This window comes from Staurois parvus, unplaced genomic scaffold, assembly GCF_062004578.1.
Source record: "Staurois parvus isolate SC_StPar_1 unplaced genomic scaffold, SC_StPar_1.0 ptg000086l, whole genome shotgun sequence".
NCBI classification, from domain to species: domain Eukaryota; kingdom Metazoa; phylum Chordata; class Amphibia; order Anura; family Ranidae; genus Staurois; species Staurois parvus.
In genome coordinates, this window is record NW_028317882.1 from 11582211 (window position 1) to 11608773 (window position 26563).

General features: G+C 39.5%; 1 protein-coding gene across 1 annotated transcript in view; it reads right to left on the reverse strand.

Annotated features, from left to right (window-relative positions):
* The window catches only part of LOC149468529 (uncharacterized), a 50912-nt gene that overhangs the window by 16724 nt on the left and 7625 nt on the right, over positions 1-26563 (reverse strand). Inside the window, exons 2-6 of the mRNA XM_089670065.1 lie at positions 24288-24396; positions 12177-12314; positions 11931-12087; positions 2674-2769; positions 2473-2588 (exon numbers count right to left, since the gene is read on the reverse strand). Coding sequence (XP_089526191.1) covers positions 2473-2588; positions 2674-2769; positions 11931-12087; positions 12177-12314; positions 24288-24396 — 616 coding nt within the window. The remainder of the gene's footprint in view (positions 1-2472; positions 2589-2673; positions 2770-11930; positions 12088-12176; positions 12315-24287; positions 24397-26563) is intronic.

A 26563-nucleotide genomic window follows, 5' to 3' on the forward strand; every position in this document is an offset into this window, starting at 1 on the left:
TGAAAAAAGACAAAAGTCCATCCAGTTCAACCATTAAAAAAAATCCTATACCCACAGTTGATCCAGAGGAAGGCAAAAAACCCAGCAAAGCATGATCCAATTTGCTCCTGCAGGAAAAATAAATCATTCCTGATCCCCCCGAGACGTGATATTCCCTGGATCAACTTTATCATGGGCAGATTTTTTTCTGCTCAAGAAACTGCAATGTGTATAAAAGTCATTGAAGCACACATGTAAACTGATGTCTCTATAAAGTGAAATCTGTACTTCATTTTCCATCAGTTTTTCTGCATATATGGTGTGAATGAGGCCTTAGGCTTCCTTCACACCTATTCAGTTTCCTTTATATTTGTTTTGCAGTGCTTTTCGCAGTTCGTTTTACATGCGTCTTTGATGCGTTTTTACCATGTTTTGCGTTTTGTTCAGCTTTTTTTTTTTTTTTTGTTCAAGTGGAAATGTTTTTGTTGCTGGGCATAATACAAATGCAAAACGCAAAACATGGCAATAAAGCAGCAAAAACTCACTACCATGCATTTCAGCAGCTTCTCCACTGAATTCCATTGTAGCAGAAACTCTGCTTTTTTCTTTTAAGAAAGTCCCACACCCTTTCCAAAAAACGCAGCAGCTCAACAAAGCATAGATGTGAATGTGTCCCATAGGAAACCATGTTAAATGGACTGTAGTGCGTTTCTGCAAACACTAAGGCCAGGTTCACACCTGTGCGTTTTTCTCATTCGTTTTGCAGGAACACAGTGCATGCCATTTATCATGATTTCCTATGGATCACGTTCACATCTATGCAGTTTTTGGAAAGGGTCAGGAACTTCTCTTCCCGCAGCAGTTTTCATTTTTAGTCCAATAGACTTCAATGGAACCGCATATAAAATGCAAGCGCTGAGTTTTGCAAGCATTTTCGCACGTTTTGCATTTTTAATCCGTCCAGCAACAAGTTGGCCAAAAAACAAAATTTTAAATGTTTTTAAAAAAAGTGTTGTGCAAAAACCACAAAAAGCACATCAGAAACAGATCAAATGCAAACTTCATAGGTGTGACCGTAGCCTTAAAAATGCATTGGTGTGAACAGAGCCTAAAGGTGAAGTTCCTCTTTAACGCAAGCAAAACCTTAGTAAATTGGCCCTATAGTGGTGTGTAATACATAGTGTAAAAGTAATGTAAGTTTTATTTAGTCAGACCAATCAAAATATTATTTCTATGGGTAGTTTCCTTTTTTTTATTGCTATTAAGCCACTTAGGCAAGGCAGCAAAAATCTTACTTTATTACTACCTGTACTTATTTATGCCTGTAGGTTAGGGATTTCTTGAGAAAATGCAAAAAGCTTTCTCCTTATCATGGTTTTGCTTTAATGGTCCCGGCCTCTTTTTTTTTTTTTTACTGTATGTTTGTGTTTTGTATTTTATTTCACGCTAGGACAAGGGTCAATGCTATGTCATACTTTCTCATATGGGCTGTATCTGGTTACAATTCAGTTGCCCATTTGGAGCCCAGTGGTCCTGTGTAGAGATGTAGCTTCTGCACGCCCACTGGCCTTTCAGGTACTAATGGCACCTACTAGCAAACACAAACCTGCCCTTGGGGATGGCCACAATGTAGGCTAGAACCACATCATGAATGTCCTGGAATATGCACACCTTGCTGCCCTCAAAAGACCAGGGACTCCAAATATACTGAATGAAGAAAGAACAAACAGAGGGTGCATGGGCCTAGTGCATTACCATAAAAAAATGTTTAATAAGAAATAAAGTAGGTGTTGTACTCACAAACGACAGTAAAGTCAAAGGCACGTCATAAAAGAGCAGCTTGGTCAAAACTGTGCTACATGACTGTCTGCAAAAGGGAGTGTAGGCATCCAATAGGCTGACACGTTTCGTGGACTTGCCTCTTCCTCAGTGGCACCTATCCCTGCGGCCCATAGCAGCGGGTGGTTAATGAAGAGGTGCTCGGTCTTACCGACACAGAATCTCTAATTTTGTAAACTGTATTGTTGTCTCTGTCCTTGACTATCTATGCTGTTTTTGTAATTTTATTTTGTTTTATAACAATAAACAGAGATTATACAGAAAAAAAAATGCAAAAAGCTTCTAGGAACTTGACTGTGAGAGTGAACATCTGGTCCTAGAAAGTACTGTTCAGAATTGTTTCAAGTGTGAGATACCATAAGGCTCCATGCACACTGGGCATTTTAATAACACTGGTAAAGTCACGTTAAAAACGTGAGTTTTTCTGCATTTTTTAGCATTTTTGCATTAGCGTTTAGCCGCATTTTTTTTAACGTTTGCGTTTTTTAGCATTTTTTTACCAGAAAAAAAATGTTTTTGGTCAAAAACAGCAGCTGTAAAAACGTCCATGCATGAGGACTAAATAGAATGCCAGTACCCAACATAATCTATATCACTCCTACTCCCAAAACACACACATACACAAATAAAGGTCTACTTAATGAAAATCCTTACCTTATAAGATGGCAGTTACGAGTTATTACATAGGTCCCCGTGTAGGTCAAGTCACAACGCACAGCATTATTAGTGAAATCTGATTCCAGGACTTGGAAATTGGGGTTCACGGAGACCTGAAATAATCATTTTGATTTGGTTTGTATAACAAAAACTTTTACAAATATAGGTTCATGTAGATAAAATACCTTCTCTACTCACTTTGAGGATATACTTCCCAGGGGGAACATCCGTTATATCAATCCACTGACAGTCAATATTGGCATGATATGTATCATAACAGCCTGGGCTAAGCCCCTGAAATACAAGAACACAGTATTACTCTGGTTATCATCTTGTATGGAGAGAATCAACAAATGATATTATTTTCATGATCATGCTTACCATTTAAAAGCTAGATTAAAATCTCCTAGATTGTAAACTCGAAAGAGCAGGGCCCTCAATCCCCTCATGTTTTGCATTGTATTGGTATTGTTTTGTTACATGTTCTGTCCCCCTTTGTAATGTACAGCGCTGAGCGAACTATTGGCGCTTTATAAATACTGTATAATAATAATAATAATATATAACTTCAGAAACTCCAGAAAAATATTTTTTTTTAAATCTGTGGTCTTACAATTAGTTAAATCTCAGGAGGCCTATGCCACCTTCTGGATTGCTCCCTGTTCTTTACAATCTACGTTTTCATTGATGCTTGGGAGTATAGATTTCACCATGCCCCTGACAGGAGACTTGTGACTCTCCCACACTGTACACTTGGTGTTTCTCTGCCGCTCCTCTCCCCTTGTCCATTCACTGAATCCTTTGTGTTCTGTAAACCCAATCACAGCATAAAAAAACATGCTGTAAAAGAAAAAGTGGAGAGGAGGGGAGGACAGAATGCCTTGTGTGCTGCAAATATTTAAAAACTAATTATTCCTGGAGGTTTTAAAAGCTGAACTCTGGAAATTAACGCCCACATACCCTTTCAACCCTTCCAACTAACCACTGAGCTACTTGAAAAAAAAAGCTTCCTTCCTTTTGTTTACCCTAATCCATGGTCATGAATTATCTAAAGCCAAATCAGCCTTTGAAGTTTATCTAAACTGAAAAATAAAAATGTAATATATCACAGCTCACTAGTTCTGAGATGTGACTGCACTAGTTTTCTTTTTCAAGGCTAAGTACTTTATCTGCAAGTATAGAATAATAACTGTTGATCCTGCCAGAAACCTTGTTTCCTGGTAGCTTTATATGCACTAAACTGAAAGCTCAAATAATGTTGTCCGGCTTCCAGTTCCCAGCTATCTTATGTGAACCACAAAACACCTCCTTCTTATAGTAGATATGTTAAAAATGGAAGAAGTATGGTTTCCAAATTAGGACAGCAAACAAAGAAAGAAGCCATTGGCTTTGAAACGTGTTGCAGTCAGTGAGATTTGAATGATCACACAGTTTTCTGAACTGTTGTGGATGACAGGCTTGATTCGTCTCTTCATCACGTGAGTACCCATTTGGCTTTTTAAATTTTCAGTAAAGTTATGTTTTTACTACACTTGAATCTGTGCTCTCTGCTTTTGTATTTATATGCAAATCAGGAGATAAGCCTAGGGTGACAACGCTAATCCTGTATAGATGCAATACATTGAGTTAGTGGTGTTGCCCTAGGACAAGAAGTGTATTACTGACTTCATTAGGTAAAAAGAAAAGAAAAAAAGCCAAAAACTACATGCAGACACCAAAATACAAAACTAAACATAGTCACCGCATCTTAAGTCTGGTATGTTGCTATATATGACATTTTTAGGTTTAGACTTTAGATATGAAATCTATGTTTAGTTTTCTATTTTGGTGTCTGCATGTTGCTATATATTACATTTTTAATTTTAGACTTTAGGGATGTTGTGTCTTAATACAATGGCATAGATTTGTTTGAAAATGTAAACAGACCACCTGGTTCAGGAGGGAAAAATTTAGCCACCCCCCATCTTGAAAAATAATTTATTTTGTGAATGATGCAGTTTGTTTTCAAACATAGTAGTGTATGGACTACATGGATTCAGTGCCATATTTAAGGCAACCAGTCAGATAAGTGTACATTATTGGAGAGTTTTAGGGTCAGTCGTAATGATTTAGGGGACAAATGTTCAAGGAAGTTATAGAATTAGGGAGTTAAGAGTAAATTAAATTTTTTGAGTTATATAATTGGGGTAAGCGCAAAGGAAACCATCCTTGGAGAAATACAGTACGTGGGATGACATTGATGGATTTTACTTCAGGTATTAGTTGCCTTTTTCTAATGCAAATTTGTCATATACTTTCTGAGCCACTGACTGGTAACAAGTAGGTAGGAGCAGGAGTTCTGAAATTGATATATTTCACAGGACCTTGGATGATCAGTTATTGATGATGTAAGTGTAACACCCTGCCGTAATACCATTTGCAGGATTTTAAATGAACACAAGATAGCAGTGTCCTGCAACCCAGATATACAGATCCTATTGAAAAGCCTACGTGGGATTCATAGGCTAATTGCAGGACTTCACTGTCTAAAAGGGAGTTAACAAACTACATTTCCCAGAGACTGGGATGGGTGGGGGTGGAAAAATACAGGAGCCTGGGAACTCAAGGACAAGTAGTGGATGGAGAGAGCTAGAGAGCAGGTGTAAGGGGAAGACCGTGTGGGATGCCGGTGGTCCAAGCTGGGCCAGACTGCAGAGAATAGAGGAGAGAGGAGGAATTGCTGACATGTCTGGCGGACAGCCCTGCGAGCAAGTGGGTCAGAGAGCTGCCAGCCAGAGTGATTTCTGAAGGAGGAACCATGAGGAAATGGGGCCCCCCATCTACAGAGAAACCATCTGCCACCGGATCGAGGCCACAGATCATGTGAGAGAATTCCATACTCAAGTCATCCAAGTTGCACATGACATTACAAAATCCAGGAACTTTCTACTCAGCTTGACTACTATTTTTCTCAAGTTACACATGTTAAGGCCCAGGCTGTTTGGTCTATTAGTTATTACTGTTCCAGCATATCCAATCACAAGGGTCTAGTGCACTATCTGCCCTCCACAGGCTCAGCTGTATTATTTCCCCCATTGCAGTCTGCCAATTTGCCACGATGCTCCTCCATTGCTACAGTTTGCCACTGTGGCTCAAGGAAGAACCAATTTCTACAGAAGTGTGTTGTGCCCATTGTTAAATTTCTGTCATATTTTACTCATCACCCTGTGTTTGCCAAAGGGGTGTCATTCAAATTCAATATCACTTAGAGGGGCATCTCCCTTCCTTTGTGTTCACCCTCTATTAAGGAACTTCTACCTTTGCCTCAAAGAAGATTTGAATCCTTATGTACACCAACTAGGGCCCCATCGAGCGCGTAGAAGATAAGACACTTCAGTTAAAGAGACATTGGCCTATTTAATTGAAAAGTCCTTCTTTTTCTCAGAATTAGACTCAACGCTCAGCCACTGAGAGCCAGAAGTGAGTTAGCCTCTCTTCTTGGTAGTTTTTTTGACTCACTGGGGAAGAAACATCTCAGAACTGGAGCTATTGTTTAAATTCTGACTTGCAGGACATCTAGAACTGATTGAGATTGTGCAGCGTTGTGACCTTTACTTGACATTACTACAGTGACAGCTGTTATCTTATGTACATATTTTCCTGTTGCTTTACTGTGCCTATATTTGATCTCAATACAACCAAAATTTCAGTTCATCTATTCTATGGTTGCAGCCAGAAGTTTAAGGTGGTGTCAGCAGGGGTTGGGCTTCCAGAGCCTGGTCAAGAAAGACAGGGAACCCGAAAATTAATCAGTGGTCCCTGAGGGGGTAGTGCTACATAAGCAACAGAATTAGGATAGGCAAGCCATGGCAAATACTTAAACTTGTCATACACGGCTCAAATTTCAGACTACAGCACAGTCCACACCACCCAGCTTGACAATCCTGGACTGATAGATCCGGGTATAAAATTGTCATTTGAACACTGACTGCATGCAATCAGATGCAATTACTGTTTGCTTGCGGACCAAATGAGAGACATTTGTGTGTATCTAGTCTTTATGTGGGAAAAAAGATTTTTTTTTGCTCAATTAACATGTGTGCTCATCCCATTCCAATACTTAATTTTAAAACATAGGTACAGTAGTCATTTAAGGCACTTTATTCCTAGGGCATTGTAGCATCTTAGCCATGACTATTGTTTATCGGACATATAATAGGATACTTTGACAACATTGACATGAACTTCAATAGGCACGCTGGGGTTTTTGTTTAACAGAATGAGTAGTTTGACCTTTTTATACGAGATTTTCAAAAACATTTGCGTACAGCACCACCTGCCTGGAGTTTGCATGTTCTCCCTGTGCCTGCGTGGGTTTCTTCCGGGTACTCCTGTTTCCTCCCACATTCCAAAGACATACTGGTAGGTTAATTGGATCCTGACTAAATTGGCCCTAGTATGTGTATGTATGAATGTGAGTTAGGGACCTTAGATTGTATGCCCCTTGAGGGTTAGAGACTGATGTGAATTTACAATATATATGTAAAGCGCTTGTTAAATTGACGGCGCTACATAAGTACCTGAAATAAATAATAAATAAATACTTTCTCAATACACTTCCTTGTATTTAACTTTTTGGTACCTTTTGAAATTGTTCCAATCCTTTCCTACCCAAAACTAGAAAAAAATGTTTTGGCTTGTCATACATAAAAGTGCAAATCCTTTCATTTTCAGGGTTAAAACATACCTAAACTCAAAAACAAAAAATGTAATCAAAATGTAAAACAATCCTTAGATGTGATAGCTGTTTTCAGTTTGTGAGCATTTTAACCTTTATTTTCACATGGCAGTTTGGCCAGTAACAAACTTCCTGTCTTAGGGTGGCTCCTTTATCTATGGAGGAGCAACAGAGACACCCTTGGATATCAGCATTGTCTGGAGAGGGTAGTGTTAGATGGACTTTACATAAGTGACTAACAAATTAAAGCCTAATTCCATCTAACACTTTTTAAGCAGTTACAGAAAGTTTTTCTTCCTTTTGGGATAAAGGTTTTGCCTAAATGAATAAATGTTGACTGTGTAAGTTTGCCTGTCAACATTAAACCCTCTAACTGCTATTTTTGCTGGATAGCTTGGTCTTTAAGGGCTCATTCACACCATGGTGCAGAGATGTGAGTTTTTATGCACACGTTCTGTAAGGGCACAATGGAGCCAATGGTTCTCTTTGTGCCCTGTTCAAACCAAAACACTAGTATCATGCAGATTTTTTTTTTTTTTTGTGCAGGAATCTGCAACATATATAAAGCTCATTGAAGTGTGCATGAAAACTGATGTAAACTGATTCTCTTCGCAAGTGATATCTGCACATCAGTTTCCATCAGTTTTTCTGCATGTATAGTGTGAAAGAGGCCTTAAAAGAAGTGAAAAATAACAAACTTACTATCCAGATTACCAGGTGATAAGGAAAAAGCATAAAAATAAAACTAAAGCAGTAAGCTGCAGTATAATACATTTATGCTTTTGAGTTTAGCTTTAAGTTAAATTTAAGTGTATGACTACATAGGGTCCAGGACTGATGTGGACATTCTTAGAAGTGAGGACTCCGAAAACTGTTTGGCATTGTCCAGGCTGGATCACTGGCTGGAACTTGTGCAATATGTGTTGGAGCTCCTGGCTTGCACTGCAGCCAGTGTACTTTCTGAGAGAGACTTTAGCACAGAAGGAGATTTTGTTACTGAGAGGCAAATCTGCCTGCCCCCTGACAGTATGAACCACGCCACTGTCGATAAAATTAACCAATCTTGAGTTACCAATGACTACAAACCCCCTGCTGTGGATGCCACAGATTAAACTTTTAAGTATCATTTGTACATTAAAAAACTGATAACTGCTATCCTTACCAGCTCTTGTCACTATTAAAGGTGCCACACAATGTTTCTGCAGCTCAACCTCAGCTGTCACATTTTTAATGTTTGCTGCAGGGTAACTCCTACATTAGGCCTCAAAGCTTTCAACCTATTCCCATACTTCAGCACTAAAATATTTACAATATACTAAATTAACAATATACTAAAATAGTAACAAAGAACCAGCAAACACAAATGCTCCTGCGCTTGGGGATGGACTCGATGCTACAACCACATTAAGAATGTCCTGGAACATGCACACCTTGCTGCCCTCAAATGGACCGGGGGAATCCAAATATACTGAATGGGGAAAGAACAAAAAGAGGGCGCACAGGCCTAGTGCATTACCATAAAAAATGTTTAATAAAAAATAAAGTAGGTGTTGTACTCACAAACGACAATATAGTCAAGGCACATCATAGAAGAACAGCTGGATCAACACCGCGCTGAGTAACAGTCCACAATAGGGAGTTTAGACATCCAAAAGGCTGACGCGTTTCGAGGACTTGCCTCTTCCTCAGAGCCACTCTCTGGCTCTGAGGAAGAGGCAAGTCCTCGAAACGCGTCAGCCTTTTGGATGTCTAAACTCCCTATTGTGGACTGTTACTCAGCGCGGTGTTGATCCAGCTGTTCTTCTATGATGTGCCTTGACTATATTGTCGTTTGTGAGTACAACACCTACTTTATTTTTTATTAAACATTTTTTATGGTAATGCACTAGGCCTGTGCGCCCTCTTTTTGTTCTTTCCCCATTCACTAAAATAGTAACAACTGCCTATCAGACATTACACTATAATATTTATGTTAAGATAAAACTTGCCTCATCTCATGTCTGAGACCTGTCTTGTCTCTTCCCCTTATATTGTGGCCAAACTAAGCTGCTTACGTAGTGAATACTATTTGTGGCTATTGTCTCTAGAGTAAAACGCTGTTTATTTTGAGATTAAACCTGCCTCATCTCTCCCTCTTTTATTGCCTTACATGCTGTCCGACCATTGTTCAATATTTGTAGCTACTTAAAATAATACACTTTAATGCTTATTTCAAAATAAAACTTACCTTATCTCTCATCGCTTTATTGTGACTTTACCTAACTGTTTAGGTACTGTCCAGCAGCTGAAAAATATGTGTGGATATTGTCTTTCAAATAATACATTCTGATTTATATTTTAAGATAAAACCTGCCTCAGCTCTCCCTCTTGCATTATGGCTTAACTGAGCTGCTTACATATGGTTTAGCTATTGTACAATATCTGTATCTGTTGTTATATCATGATAAAACCTGTATTGTCTCTCCCTCTTACATTGCGACCTTACCAAGCTGCTTACATATTGTCCAGTCACTAAACAATATTTTGGGCTATTATCTCTCAAATAATAAACACTAATGTTAATTTCAAGATAAACCTACTCTGTGTCTTCCTCCTATATTGTCACCTGACCAAGCTGCTTACACACTGAACATTTGTGGCTGCTGTCTCAAATAATATTAGCTATGTTCTATTTCAAGATAAAACCTTCCTCATCCTTCCCTCTTATATGCCAGTCTAACCAATTGCTTACATACTTTCCAGCCATTCTACAATATTTTAATACTTGGTTGCAAATCCTTTGCAGTCAATTACAGCCTGAAGTCTGGAACGCATAGACATCACCAGACGCTGGGTTTCATCCCTGGTGATGGTCTGCCAGGCCTCTACTGTAACTGTCTTCAGTTCCTGCTTGTTCTTGAGGCATTTTCCCTTCAGTTTTGTCTTCAGCAAGTGAAATGCATGCTCAATCGGATTCAGGTCAGGTGATTGACTTGGCCATTGCATAACATTCTACTTCTTTCCCTTAAAAAACTCTTTGGTTGCTTTTGCAGTATGCTTTGGGTCATTGTCCATCTGCACTGTGAAGCGGCGTCCAATGAGTTCTGAAGCATTTGGCTGAATATGAGCAGATAATATTGCCCGAAACACTTCAGCATTCATCCTGCTGCTTTTGTCAGCAGTCACATCATCAATAAATACAAGAGAAGCAGTTCCATTGGCAGCCATACATGCCCACGCCATGACACTACCACCACCATGCTTCACTGATGAGGTGGTATGCTTAGGATCATGAGCAGTTCCTTTCCTTCTCCATGCTCTTTTCTTCCCATCACTCTGGTACAAGTTGATCTTGGTCTCATCTGTCCATAGGATGTTGTTCCAGAACTGTGAAGGCTTTTTTAGATGTCGTTTGGTAAACTCTAATCTGGCCTTCCTGTTTTTGAGGCTCACCAATGGTTTACATCTTGTGGTGAACCCTCTGTATTCACTCTGGTGAAGCCTTCTCTTGATTGTTGACTTTGACACACATACACTACCTCCTGGAGAGTGTTCTTGATCTGGCCAACTGTTGTGAAGGGTGTTTTCTTCACCAGGGAAAGAATTCTTCGGTCATCCACCACAGTTGTTTTCCGTGGTCTTCAGGGTCTTTTGGTGTTGCTGAGCTCACCGGTGCGTTCCTTCTTTTTAAGAATGTTCCAAACAGTTGTTTTGGCCACGCCTAATGTTTTTGCTATCTCTCTGATGGGTTTGTTTTGTTTTTTCAGCCTAATGATGGCTTGCTTCTCTGATAGTGACAGCTCTTTGGATCTCATCTTGAGAGTTGACAGCAACAGATTCCAAATGCAAATAGCACACTTGAAATGCACTCTGAACCTTTTATCTGCTCATTGTAATTGGGATAATGAGAGAATAACACACACCTGGCCATGGAACAGCTGAGAAGCCAATTGTCCCATTACTTTTGGTCCCTTAACAAGTGGGAGGCACATATGCAAACTGTTGTAATTCCTGCACCGTTTACCTGATTTAGATGTAAATACCCTCAAATTAAAGCTGACAGTCTGCAGTTAAAGCACATCTTATTCGTTTCATTTCAAATCCATTGTGGTGGTGTATAGAGCCAAAAATGTTAGAATTGTGTCGATGTCCCAATATTTATGGACCTGACTGTATCTATATATATATCTATCTATATCTATATATATCTATATATATATATATATATATATATATATATACTGTATATATATATTCATAGCTAAAAATTACACTTAACTTAAAATATGTTTACCCTTTTAATTCTAGTGTGTCTGGAATACTGGCTACGAATGTTTGCATATTAATATGTACAACATTTTCACATATTTATCTGTCTATTCTTAGTTACTGTTTTGAAAAAAATCATGTTGTTTACAAAGCTGAATAGCTCAAGCTTAAACTAACACACATACACACACACACACACACACACACACACACACACACAAATGAATGAGCCAATGCATTGACTCATCTTCCATTCTGCTTAAAAATATTTTATATAAATAAGAAAGAATTAAAAAAAACAGTTTGAGCCTAAAACAAAAATATAATTGACTCAGAACCATTATAGTTTCCCTTTAAATACTTTCAACATATCTTCCTCTCTAGGTATTATGTGGCATATCCTAATTTCAAGTTTTTCATTATTTTGTAGAACACCACAATTTTGTTTTGAGTGCCTTAAGTGAATATTCCTATAGAGCTTTATTATCACCTGAGTATGTGCTGTGCAGGCATAACGTCGTCTCACTCCTAAATCACATGTTGTATCTTCCAAACAGAAACTGGCCTTGTGTCCCTCTGCCACCTTACGTTGGGTTGCAGAATGCAGTAGGTCATAATGACTAAATGAATCCATACTGTGATAATGCCTTTTGAATAGAAATACAAGGGAGGATAAGTGCAAATAGTAAAGCTGTTAAAGAGGGTGATAATGTAATAAGAAGCAATCAGAACTCACTGGTGGCAACTATGCCATTCCCAGGTATGCCTTGGTTTCACTGGTAAAAAATCTGCTGTGCCACGATTTTTAACCCTTTGTGGAAAGCGGAGAAGGACTCGGAAATGTATATCAGATATGTCAGGGGCGTAAGCTGACCTAGGAAGCAGAGAAAAAAAAAATCTGGATTAAAATTAATTTGTGTCAAAAATAAACGTGATGAAGTATGCCATAGCAGTAAAGGAGTGCAAGAGAGATCAGTCAATAAGAGAATGCATAGTAAAAATACTGAAGCCAGTTTCACCCATCATCTAAGCATTCATTTTCATACTTGGAACATCACTTAAGTGATGAGTGAAACTGACTGAAACCCTTTTCCATAGGTGTTCAATATTAGTTAAAACATTCTTTTTTGTACAGAATCATGTGCCAATTTTGACCAAAATATGATGTAACCAATTCCTTATCGGAACCAATCGAATAGGCTGTGGCATTAACTAACAAACAATATATATAAAACATGGTAGTTTGAATAATTAAAGAATATAAAACCATACAATAAACTTCTTTTATTTTGTCCTTTTGGTCTAATACTGGGGATGGGGCAGGATCCGGTAGTTCCATCTTGTTTCTGGTGCCCTAATACAGAAAGCAAATGAGTATTGTCCTAGGATTAGCTCTAGGAGTATGTTACACCCGCACATCTAAGAAGCATTAAGCTGCAGTATATTGAAATTGTTGTTTTGGGGTTTAGATACCCATTAAGTGTTAACGAAATGGATGCAAAAAATATGGGTTTAAATGACCTGGGGTTTTCCCATCCACTTCCTACAACTTTAATGAAAATGTTGCTTCTGTGCATTATAGCAACCATAAATGTTCAACAATGTCTAAAAATGACCTCTGATTTTCACAACTAAAAATACAAGTAAATGAAAAGATTACTTACTATATATAAATAGACTTTATAGTTTTGCATCCTTAAATAAAACAGGTCACCAAGAATAGAAACCTTTAGTTATTGTCCAACTGAATAAGTGTTCCACAGGAGTTTCCACTTCAAATATGATTGACAGAATTTAGTTTAACTGTGTTTGAATGCTGACTGGGATTCCTAAAGCAACTTTATTTGTTGTTACTTTTAGAAAGAAATAAAGTGCTTAATTACACACTTTTACTAATAAATCATGGTGATTTTGCTAACATTAGTATTGCAAATATTGGATATATTATTATTAAAAGATGTTACCTATACCTGACAGATATTTTCTTAGAAACAGTACTGAGGAAATCACTTGAAATATGCTTATTCCCATAAACCAGTATATACAGATACTAGATGAATAGATCACTAGAGGGTGCACAACTCTGAATCCAAAACAAGCTCCTATTACTCAGCTAATCATTCTTTTTTAGGATAAGATTATGGGGGAGATTTACTACAACTGGAGAGTGCAAAATCTGGTACAGCTCTGCATAGAAACCAATCAGCGTCCAGGTTTTGTTGACAAAGCATAACTGATCAACTGAAGTTGCATGCTGATTGACCACCATGCACAGCTGCACTAGATTCTGAGTGTGCCAGTTTTACTATATCTCCCCCCATATGTTTGCTATAAAATGTTATATTGTATGTTTGCTCTTCCAAACGTTGATCCTAAAAGTTGATTCTTTCCAAAATGCTTCCAGTCGGCTATTTGGCCATAGTCCATTGGCTCTTAAGCATTATTGTACGATGCCTCTGCTAAGCTTAAAAGGAAAGTACACCTAATTTAGTTGGAGCAACTGAGTTAAAATAATGGGATGTCTAAACCAGTGTTTCTCAACCTTTTTTCAGTCAAGGCACCCTTTAAAATGATGGACAGTCCCGAGGCACCCTTTAAAATTATGGACAGTCTTGAGGCACCCCATTACAAAATAGGGTGCCTCAAGACTGTCCATAATTTTATAAGGGCACCCTATTCTAAAATGTGAAAAACCATTCTAATAGTTTTATATAACGCAGCAACATCCACACACGTAGGACACCCAACATTAGAAGTGATTTAATCTTCCAACGCAAATATACTTTTGCACACTGGTACTGACCAGTATTCCATGGTTTCTCTTCTCCCTCAGTTTTTCCCCATCACTGGGCTAATGTGACCCAAGCACTGATGGAGAGGGGCAGGGGAGAGTCAAACTAGGAAGCTATGCAGACAGCCGACATACTCCTTATCAACTGATGATGTCATTGGTTGTCAGGACGCCGGAGTCTAGAAGGTCGTAATAGTGCACAATGAAAACCTGTGGCTTTGTGTAACTAAAGATCAGGCTTGTTCCACCTGCTGGCTTGCATTAACGTTTTGAGCAATTTGTAGACATTTTGCCAAGGCACCCCTGAAGAAACCTCAAGGCACCCCGGGATGCCTGGGCACCCTGGTTGAGAATGTCTGGTCTAAACAGCTTGAAACATTTACTGATAGTTGCAACAAAATCACAGTGCAATGGGAGTATATGAAGGATTATTTTACAGGTTGTAACAAAGCTTTAATATGCTTTGTTAAAGAGTAATTCCCTTTTTGTTGAGAAAAAAAGCAATCCCCTCTGGGTGAATAATGAACATTGCAAGCATTTTAACAAACTTTGTTGCAGATTCCTACCTATTTCTGCTCTGAAGAAAAAGGTCTTTGTGCAGAATTAATCTGAATGGGAGTTACCTTTTCATTATAAATCAGCTGATGTACTTGCAGTGTTCTAATGAGGAAATGTGCCGTGTCTTCATCCCTTTAGATGTAATTAACCCTTTTGGAGTATCGCATCAAAAATAACATTTTTGTTGCAGAGGATGCCTAAAATCTAACTTATATCTTGCAGACTTATGGGAACATCCGTGAGGCAATCACACAAACAGGAAATTATATTTCTGGGAGTGTTCCAAACATCAATTGTGAACAGGACACTTCTAGGTTAAAATATTGCATTGAATGTTACAGAAAATGAAAGTGCTGTAGATTAAAAAGGAAAAGTAATGGCGTATTCACTTTATTAAAGGGTAACATAAAATGTCTCATCCTACGGGAACAAGCCAACTCTATTCTTTTATCTAAAGCTAAAATTAAATTACTTAGTAGGCGTCTGTTTTATGAAGCTTTTAATATTTACTCCCCCATGTGCCTCTTCCCCTGACTTCTCTGTCAAGATCAATTAGACAACCATCAACCCTTTCCCACATGCCAGGGTGCTAGGTGTAATCCTGGACTCTGAACTCTCCTTTCTGCCTCACATCCAATCACTTTCCAAAGCTTACCATCTCAACCTCCTCAACATCTCCAAAATACGCCCCTTCCTAACCAATGATACCACAAAGCTCCTAATTCACTCCCAGGTTATCTCTCACCTCAAACTACTGTAACTCCCTCCTCCTTGGCTTACCTTTACTGTACATAGGCTATCCCCCCTCTGGTCCATCATGAATGCTGCTGCCAGGCTCACCCACCTTACCAACCGTTCGGTGTCTACCACCCGTCTCTGCCAATTCCAGCATTGGCTGCCATTCACCGAACTAATTCAATTCAAAATACTATCAACTTACAAAGCCACCCACAACTCGGCCCCCATCTACATCACTAACCTAGTCTCAAAATACCAACCAAATCGCTCTCTTCGTCCCTTCCAAGACCTCCTGCTCTCTAGCTCCTTTGTCACCTCCTCCCATGCTCGCCTCCAGGACTTCTCCTGAGCCTCTCCCATCCTATGGAATTCCCTACCCCAATCTGTCTATCTCCTACTCTGTCCACTTTTAGTTGATCCTTGAAAACTCAGAAAAGCCTATCTTGCCTCCACCTAACCACTGTACATGTATTTTCTCCATCAGCTCATCCCCAACAGTTATTGCCTTTTGCATCACTTGACCCTCCCCTTTTAGATTGTAAGCTGTAATGAGCATGGCCCTCTGATTCCTCCTGTATTGAATTGTATTATAACTGTACTGTCTTCCCTCACATTGTAAAGCACTGCGCAAACTGTTGGCGCTATATAAATCCTGTATAATAATAATAATAGGGCAGGATGACTCCTTGTGTATTCTCTTCGGACTCCAGCCTCACAGGCTGGAGTACGATTGACTCCTCTGCAAGCTGTAACACACAAAATCTTTAGAAATTGCACACTGTTTTAAAGATTTTTATTTTGAGTTATATAATCTCTCAGATCCAATGTCTCATCTTACTTCAATTCAAAAAGACAATCTCATAGGTAAAAACCCTGCTGAACCAATTATCAAGGGCTGAAAGAAAAATGCTTAATAAACCTATTTTCAAAGAGGAATTTAAATGTCACTCAAAAGTATGCCATATTGTATGCCATCTGGTTTTACACCTCACGGGACTTTATATATTTATTCATTTATTCATTTTATATATTTATTCATTTATTCATGTTTGTTTGCATGATCAGTTCTTAGTATATGCGTTTATTGGGATGCACGTGTGTTTTGTGTTATATGGTGGGAACTGATTTTTAGTTCAGGTGGGAGGTTTTTTTTTAGCACATTGAGTCCTGTTGTGACTTACTTGTTTGATTTGGAGCACTATTGGATCCCATTGGATTACTTGGGGCACCATTTATGTTATTTGGTCCTTTTAGGACCTCGTATTGACACTTGTCACATGTGATTATTTATGAGTTTTTTGGCACTATTTAATATTGTGTGTTTATGTTATTTGTGTCACTAATGTTGCACTGTTTCTTTTATTCATTTATGTGTGAAGAATTTTTATGGTAGTAGCGCTGCATCATTTGTGTTTCATTTATAATTTTTAATAATATTCAATTCTAATATGGCTTGCATAGCAATTGTATATTCAATATGGATATTTTTTTCTATTTCCTATTTTTTCCCACAAAAATTTAGTTACCCTTTAAATGCACCACCAGCAGGAGGAAAAGGCAAATCATTTTTTTGTATCTGGAGAAAGGATATATTTCACATTAGCTAGTAAAAATTTGTATTTTACTTCCCATGGAACTTGAAGAGTCACTTTATGGTCATGTAGTGATAGTGCTTCTGCAAAAGGCATCTCCGTCCCCCTAATGGACCTTACCTGCACCCCCTCACAGCCACTTGCTCTTCTGCAGTCTTTAAGAATACCCACTAATTCTGGGTAAGGAGAGCATGCAACTCTTGAAGGTGTGTGGACAAAGCAGCCATTCGCTAGGCCTGAACACTGTCTCATGACTGGGGTAGGGACTTTATCATTCCCCCAAGTTTCCAACACTGCTGGATTTCAACAGAGGAGCACAGAGATGTGAAAATGCTTCGTAAGGTGAGTATATTGAGTTTAGGAAATGCCCTTTGCAAGGAAGCTGCAATTTAACCTGCACTGGGAATGTGACAGTGTCTGATAGACAAAAATAATTGCCTCTGAGCTTACATATTTTGCTCTGCAGAATTTCAACAAAAAGCAAATCAACAACTAATTCTTTTTAAACTTAAAGTTATCCTGAACTCAAAAAGTGGAAATTGTAATTTTGTCTCAGCAGCACCCTGAAAATGTACTTTTTGCCATGAATTCATCCTGAAAAATAGCAGTGCACATTTTTTGCATTTAACCTTGTAGTTGTATATCTGCAGTGTTAAGTCATCTCGGACACTTTGTCTATGACTGCTACTCTCTTTTTTATTTGGAAGCTTTGAAGTTCGATGTAGTGATGTTACTGCTGTTCTGTTAACTGTCCCCCTTTTTGAAGCTGATTCTGCTTCATTTGTTCTGTGAATCTGTTCTTCCTTCACCTCCTCTCCTGCTTCTTAATCACTACCCCACCAGTCATCAAGGGAGCATGAGAAAGCAAAGTCATGATTCCAAGATGGCTGCCTATGCACTGAGAAACAATTTAGAACAAGGTATGATAAGTCCATAATGGGAAGACCACTTGCAAAACTGATTAATAGTCATTTCTCCTCTGCTCGCCTTTTATGGGCACAGCTACCACAGTTCAATTTCTTTTTCATAATCAACCAACTATTGGCTCATATTGTTAAAATGGTGAAACCACAGCCTGTACAAGAGTAGTGCATGGCACCATTCTGTCACATACACAACAAAAAACAGAGAGGTTTGCAGAAAGTTACAGCTCCATATATAGCTTTATGGTACTTGTCTCCTCAACAAGAAATGTTTGCAGTCAGAAGACTTTTCTAGCTTGAGATAACAGACAAGAGGAAATCACTTTAGCAATATGAGAATTGGCCCTGTGTACATTTCCAAGTCCTCTTTGGGTTGCACTGGAGGTCTACCATAAATACTACAACTGCAATACTAGGCATTGACCTTGCTAGACATGACCAAGACAATTTATTCTATTGAGTGGTCTCTTCTGCTTACTTGTTTGCATAAATTTGGTTCTGTGAGAAATGTATGCCGTGTATTCCAACCAGGGATGAACTCCCCATTCCCATGTTCAGACAGAATTTTGCTTGTTCTGGCTTTTGTCTGAATGTCAGATTTTTAGTCCATTCAGCAGGACACAAACATCATATTTAGTTTACTACCACTGTTATGACAGTTTCCTTCTTCCACTGCTTTAAATGGGAGCTATAGAAATATTATGTAATTGAGAAGGGGAGGTGGCCCTATTGTTTTTAAAGGGGGTTTCCAGATTCTGATAAGCCCCCTAAGTGTAGACCCCAACAACCACTGAACCAAGGTTTTAGGGAAGGAGCTGAGGAAGAGGTTCTGCCTCGAAACGCATCTGCCATTTGGAGGCCTACAGTCCCCCAACAGCCACCATCTAGGGAGATTGGACCATGCTGTCTTTTTTGTGATGTGCCTTTGATTTTATCATTTTGTGAGCATACTACTTTTATTCAATAAATCAAATTTTTATAAGGTAATGCACTAGGCCCATGCGCCCTCTGTTTCTTTGCACACATCTCCTTTGGATTTCCCTGGTCCGTTGAGGGGAGCAAGGCTTGCATTCCCAAAAAGTACTCCATGTGGGGTTACAAATATTGTGGAGCTCATCATCCAGCGCAGGAGTTTCAGCATTCATTTGCTCATACTTTTTTAGGGAAAAGGGCCTTGTCCTCATCAACATGGAGACAAGATGCTTGGCCAGAAAGGTCCCCCCTCCCGTCGGCAGGATACCCATCCTATGTTAAGAGCATGTGGCTTGGAATAGTTTGGAAGACAGGCACATGCTCGAATAAGGGTCCACTTCTCTTTTACCAGCAATATAATCTGCATTTTTTTGTCAGTTTTCCTCAGTTTTCCTGTATCAGGTTATATACATTGCACAGATGTGCGCCTTCACAGAGAATTTAAGGGCATCCCCAAAGCATTTTAAAGGAATTAAGGATTTTAAATGTTGCCCTTTAAGCATTATTAAATGTGCTTCCCACCAAACAGATATTGTTTAAATTTTTTTGTTTGCGTCATGCTCTCCAGGGTAGTGCTCAGCCTTCTCCATACCATTTGTCTCACAATCCCTTGCCTATTAGCCTAAGAAAATGGCCATTGCTGTTTTCAGTTCATTCAACTCCTATTGATTTCAATGGGGATCGAATTCAACACCCGAAGTCCAGAAATGTTCTGGAAACCTGCACTGAACCAAACACAGGTACATTCAGCTCATCACTAATTCCAAATGCTGTTTAGAATATGTCAATGTCATCCACATTTACATTATCCTAAGGCTCATATTGGGCATGGTTCCTATCCCAAGTGCAATTTTGCTAGCATTTTAAGGCTTTAACAATGTGTTTTACTTGTTTACGTCTTGACAGTATCAATTTTGAGCCATTGTGGTTTATTCAAGGTTTATTTTCATTTTGCACATCTGATTCACAGTTTTTCCTTGTTAATAAAAATCTAAAGAAGCTATTTAAACACTTCAGGGTTTAGAACATTACAGATACTTAGTAAAAACGTCAGTAATGCTTTTTGGATGCATCTCTAGCATTCAGTTGCTGTCCTGCTGCCAAACAACAGAAAAAATGTAAAAATGCAGCCACTCCTGTGTAAAATGACAATTGTAGAAAGTCTACAAGTGTCATTGAGTAAATACAGTGAATAAGTGTATTACTTAATTGTATTTATTCATTCATGTATACGTAGATCAAAGGGGTATACAATATTTAAAATAACCTTACAAGTTAATTTTGTTTTAATGAACTGTAATCATATTTAATCCCTTATTAAAGGAGAAGTTTATTATGGCTTTTTGGCAATGCTTCTCCTACAGTTCCTTCTGCACTCCTGTGACCCTGTGGCTAAAGCCTACTGGGGGCTGACGTCACAAAGTCGGTGCAGGCTCTGGTCTCAGTGGTCTTGTATGTCTTCCATTTTCTAATTATTGCTCCCACAGTTGATTTGTTCATACCAAGCTGCTTGCCTATTGAAGATTCAGTCTTCCCAGCCTGTTGCAGGTCTACAATTTTGTTTCTGGTGTCCTTCGACAGCTCTTTGGTCTTCACCATAGTGGAGTTTGACTGTTTGAGGTTGTGGACAGGTGTCTTTTATACTGATAACAAGTTCAAACATGTGCCATTGATACAGGTAATGAGTGCAGGACAGAGGAGCCTCTTAAAGAAGAAGGTACAGGTCTGTGAGAGCCAGAAATCTTGCTTGTTTGTAGGTGACCAAATACTTATTTTCCACCATAATTTGCAAATAAATTCTTTCCAAATCAGCCAATGTGATTGTCTGGATTTTTTTTTCTCATTTTGTCTCTCATAGTTGAGGTCTACCTATGATGCCAATTACAGGCCTCTCTCATCTTTTTAAGTGGGAGAACTTGCACAATTGGTGGCTGACTAAATACTTTTTTGCCCCACTGTATATATGTAAAACGCTTATCCCAAAAAGAAAAAAACTGTGGTGTAACTGCTTGAAAAGTGTTAGCTAGAGTTTGACTTTAATTTGTTAGTGTATCTACCCTTCCCCAAGAATGACAATGCTGCATTCCAAGAATGACAATGCTCTAATACAGGAGGTGTTACTAGCCAGTGATTGGTAGACTGTAGTATATATTACATTTTTAGTTTTGAGTTTAATACCACTTGTTACCACTAAGTGACGGCAAAGTTACTGCCATATACACCTAGATAGGGTTGCCCAGTAAAGGCATTAGGAGAGGTTGTGCTTTATAACACAGCATATTACTTCAATTGCTTAATTTTCGTAGTGTATTTCTCCTACTGTTTAACCATTACAGTATAGTTCTATTATCACTGATGTATTACAGTATATTTCTTCTTTTGTTTACCTTGAAATATACTATTTGCTATTGTAACACCCTGCACTGACACTGATTGCAGGATGTTAACTAACCACAAGATGGCAGTGTTCTGTGGTCTAGTTATTCAGACTTTATTGAAGCTAAGCAAAGCCTTGTTGAACTTGTATGCTGATAGCAGGGCTTCTGCATGTAGACAAAGAGTGAACAGACTACATTTCCCAGAAGAGCTGCCAAAAGGGGCTGGAGCATATATATTAACTAACCTGGGAACTTTCAAGGAAGGAAGTAGATGGTGAGAGGCTGTGGACATGAGTGTGGAGCAGGCAGTGCGGGACTCAGGGTACCCAGGCTGGATCGGGCAGCATCACAGAGAAGGAAAGAGGGACTGCAGACCATTAGTAATGCTGACGAGCAGGACAGTCAATCCTGCAGGCAGGCGAATCTTAGTGCTATCATTGGCATCACTTTTTTGACAGAGGGATCAAGAGAAAACCGGAGTCCCCCAGCAGTGAGACCACCGTTCATGCTGCAAACACTACAAACCAGGTGAGAGGGTTCCATAACCCAGATCATCACAAGTTGCAAATGACTGTGCTATTTTCAACTGTTCAGTTCAGTACACCTGACACTACAGTTTATCACATTGGAACACAGACTGCCTGGCCCATTCTGTACTGCGGCCTACTACTTTAGTGTCTCCCTATTATTCTGAAAAAGCAGGACTTCTGTTAAAGCACGTACCCCTGCTGGCAGGATTACACTTAGTATCTTATTTCAAGCCTCCTCCAGCAAGAAACTTGCTTAACCAGACTAACTCACCACCTCTAAGGGTTCAAACTCTTCTGGAGACTGCTTCCATCCCTTTCTTCAACCTTAACACATTTTTGCATTAATTTGTTAAAAAGACATTATCCAGTTTTCAACACCACCCTAAGGAAAGTTGTTCTGTTGCTGCACCATCCTATGGAAGTTTTTCTCTTTCACAAAGAAGGAATTTAAACTTGCTGTGTACCAACTAGGGCCCCATCAAGCGTGTAAAAGATGTAAAGATTTGTCACCATTCCTTGATGAGATACTAAAGTGAACATCATTGCTTATAAAAGTTCATATCAAGAGTTAAACCCAGTTCCGGGCTAATAAGAACCCAAAAGTCAACTAGTCCAGCATCTTGATAGTCCACTTAAACTCACTTGTGAAAAGATATCTCAGAGATGGAATTTAAATGATGTTGAAACTCTGATCCAGCAGGTCACTTGGGCTTATTTAAAGTGCTACTGGGCTTTATTATTCTGTTAAACCTTTTAGAGTGTTTAATTTGCCGCACATCTACTGTCATTTCTTTTGTGCTTACATTCACAATACCCTGACCTCAATACAATTAGAATGTTTGTCCACCTTAAACTGTGTGTTTATTTTGTAGTTCAACGCCTGGGGGTCCTCCAGGTCAAGGTTTCGGGGGCTGTACTTCCAAAACAGGCTTAGAACAGACAGGGAACCCAAAATACTCTTAGCTCTTAGGAGGGTAGCACTACACTATCACTTAACCAATTGCTGTGCCATTCCTGGTGTCTATGTGCCTTGAGCCTTTGGGGTGTATATACAGATATCTGCAGTAAACATTCCCTGCTCAGCCAGGTGTGTCAGTGTGTGGGGGGCTCTTCGCAGACTCATGGACACAGGAACAGATCACACAGCACATCAAGGGGCTCCTTTAGGTGTCCTTGGACCTCTTCCCATGGCTTCAAGTGCCATCTCTATGCTGATGACACACAATCACCCCTTCAGTCTCTTCTCGCATTACTAACCTACGAAGTGACATATCTGCATGGATGTCACTCCACTTCCTCAAACTAAATCTTTATAAAATGGAGCTCATAGTATTCCCTCCAGCCCGTGCCCCTTCCCTGACTTCTCCATCAAGATCAATAATACAATCATCTGCCCCCCCCCCCCCCTTCCCTCTTGCCAGGGTACTAGGTGTAATCCTGGAATCCCATCTGTCCTTTCAGCCCCAAATCTGATCACTGTCCAAATCTTGTAGATTTCACTTATGCAACATCTCCAAGATATGCCCGTTCTTAACCACTAAAACCATTAAGCAACTTATTCACTCCCTTGTTATCTCTCGCCTTGACTATTGTAACTCCCTCCTCATAGGCCTACCTTGGCTATCCCCTCTTCAGTCTATCATGAATGCTGCTGCCAAACTCATCCACCTTACCAACTGTTCCATATGTGCCATCCCTTTCTGCCAATCCACTGGCTTCCCATTGCCCAATAAATAAAATTCAAAACAATAACATATAAAGCAATTTATAACTCTGCCCCAAGTTACATCACCAATCCTGTCTCCAAACCTCACCCAAACTGTCCTTTCCGCTCCTCCCACAATCTCCTGCTCTCTAGCTCCCTTGTCTCCTCCTCCATGCTCATCTACAGGACTTCTCCAGAGACTCCCCCATCCTCTGGAACTCTATACCCCAATCTATTCAACTATCGCCTACTCTGCCCACTTTTAGGTGATCCTTGAAAACCTATCTCTTCAGGGAACCCTATCCTGCCTTTAGCTAATAACCAAATCTTCTATTTATCCTATCAGTTAATCCCCCACAGGTATTACCTTTTGTACCACCAGCCCCTCCCTCTTAGATTGTAAACTCCAAGGAGCAGGGCTGTCCTAACCCTCTTGTATTCAACTGTATTGTTGCTGTATTGTCTCCCTTTATATTGTAAAGCGCTGAGCAAACTGTTGGTGCTATATAAATCCTGTGTAATAATAATAATATTAATAATAAATGTTGCAGCATACTTGAAAAGTAGCTGTCCAAGTAGTATCCAAATTGCATTGGTCAGTATCAAGCCTCTGCTGTTATTTGTGGCTACATGTGCATTTTTATTTACATTTTCTCTTACCTTGCCAAGCAGTTTTCCTCTGCTGCACACCGAAGGCTGTACATGGGTACTCTCTGTATATAGGTGGCACTCTGGATAAACAGAGCATCAGGAACCAAATCAGGAAGACCTGCAAATTAAAGTTGGAAAATAGACCACAACTGGATTGTAACAATTCTGATATATCAGATGCAAAACCAGAAGAAAACAGATAACTGACTGACATATAAGTATTAATATGATTATTGTCAATAACTTCAGTGAGCAGTGCTTTTATTACAAATAGGGAGTGTGCCTCCTCTGGCACCTTAGTAACATAATTGACTTAATTGTAATGTCATTGTGCTGGCTGCAATTAAAAGTTGTCATGCACAAGCATAAGGATCTCTCACACATATTTTTGTCAAGTACTTCACATGCCACTCAAGGTGAGATCAGGCTTCACACTCCAAGGTCATATCTCAGGTGCTGGCTCGGCTTGTCTCATCTCCACTGAAGCAAACAATTGTACCAGCAATAGGAGTACTGCACAAAGAGATGCAATATAATATTCTTCCTTTATTAAAATAGTCGTCAGGAACATGTTCAATTCTGACATGTTTTGCACTAGGCATAGCACATTATCAAAGGGAAAACACAGTGCCTAGTACAAAACATGTCAGAATAGAGTTTTTCCTGCTGGCTATTTTATTAAGGGCAGAATGTTATTAGCTTCTCAATGTGCGGTTTTCCAGTTGCCCGCGCTTATTTTGCTGCTGTAAAATCATCTGATATCTTAGCTTGACCATACTTGTACAGTAGTAGTAGTAGTAGTAGTAGTAGTTGCAGCTTGCTTGCCTCCCGCTATAGGTTAAAATTATGCACATTGTACCCGTAGCACCTACTGCATTTTCACAATTATTTAAAATAATTTTTTCTTTCCCCTGTAGCTTAGATTTATTGTTCCCATTCTGAGAGCTGATCAGCTCTGGACAACTGGACTCCTAATGCACTCCTTTTAGGATTCACAAAATCTTACAAGTAGCTGTCTTATGAGTAGTTGTTTTGTCAAGAACAGTGCAAAACATCTTCATCTACACTGCTCAAAAAAGTAAAGGAACAACAACTCAAAATGGTACTCAGTAGTTTGTATGGCCCCCATGTGCTTGTGTGCATGCCTAACAATGTCGGGGCGTGCTCCTAATGAGACGACGAATGGGGTATTTCCTCCCAGATCTGGACCAGGGCATCACTGAGCTCCTGGACAGTCCAAGGTGCAACCTGGCGGCGTCAGATGGACCGAAACATTTGGACATTCACTGGTATCATATATTATGTATATATGAAGATATTGCACTAGTTTTTCATTCATTATTATTTATATTATTATTATTTGTATATCTGCATAGCTTAAGAGTTATCATTTGGGTATCATTATACCACTAGGGATGTGATATTTATATATGGGGATATTGCACTAGTTTTTGATTATTTAAGTTGAGCGCTTCACCACTTATATTATTTTTGATTCACTGGTATCAATTACTTCATCCTCCAGAAACTGCCTGCATACTCTTGCCGGGCATTGTCGTGCACCAGGAGGAACCCAGGACCCACAGCACCAGTGTAGGGTCTGACAATGGGTCCAAGGATTTCATCCCGATACCTAATGGCAGTCAGGGTGCCATTGTCTAGCCTGTAGAGGTCTGTGCGTCCCTCCATGGATATGCCTCCCCAGACCATCATTGACCCACCACCAAAACAGTCATGCTGAACGATGTTACAGGCAGCATAACATTGTCTATGGCTTCTCCAGACCCTTTCACAGGGTGAACCTGCTCTCATCTGTGAAAAGCACAGGGCGCCAGTGGCAGACCTGCTATTTCTGGTGTTCAATGGCAAATGCCAATCAAACTCTATGGTGTCAGGCAGTGAGCACAGAGCCCACTAGAGGACGTCAGGCCCTCAGGCCACCCTCATGAAGTCTATTTCTGATTGTTTGGTCAGAGACATTCACACCAGTGGCCTGGTGGAGATCATTTTGTAGGGCTCTGGCAGGGCTCATCCTGTTCCTCCTTACACGAAGAAGCAGATGCCGGTCCTGCTGATGGGTTAAGGATCTTCTACGGCCCTGTCCAGCTCTCCTAGAGTAACTGCCTGTCTCCTGGAATGAAAAGTTGGGAAAAAAATGACAGTGGCCTCCACCTGTAAAACCATTCCTATTTTGGGGATCATCCCATTGTTGCCCATATAGTGCACCTGTTGTTAATCTCATTACCACCAAAGCAACTGAAACTAATTAACAACCCTCTCTACTA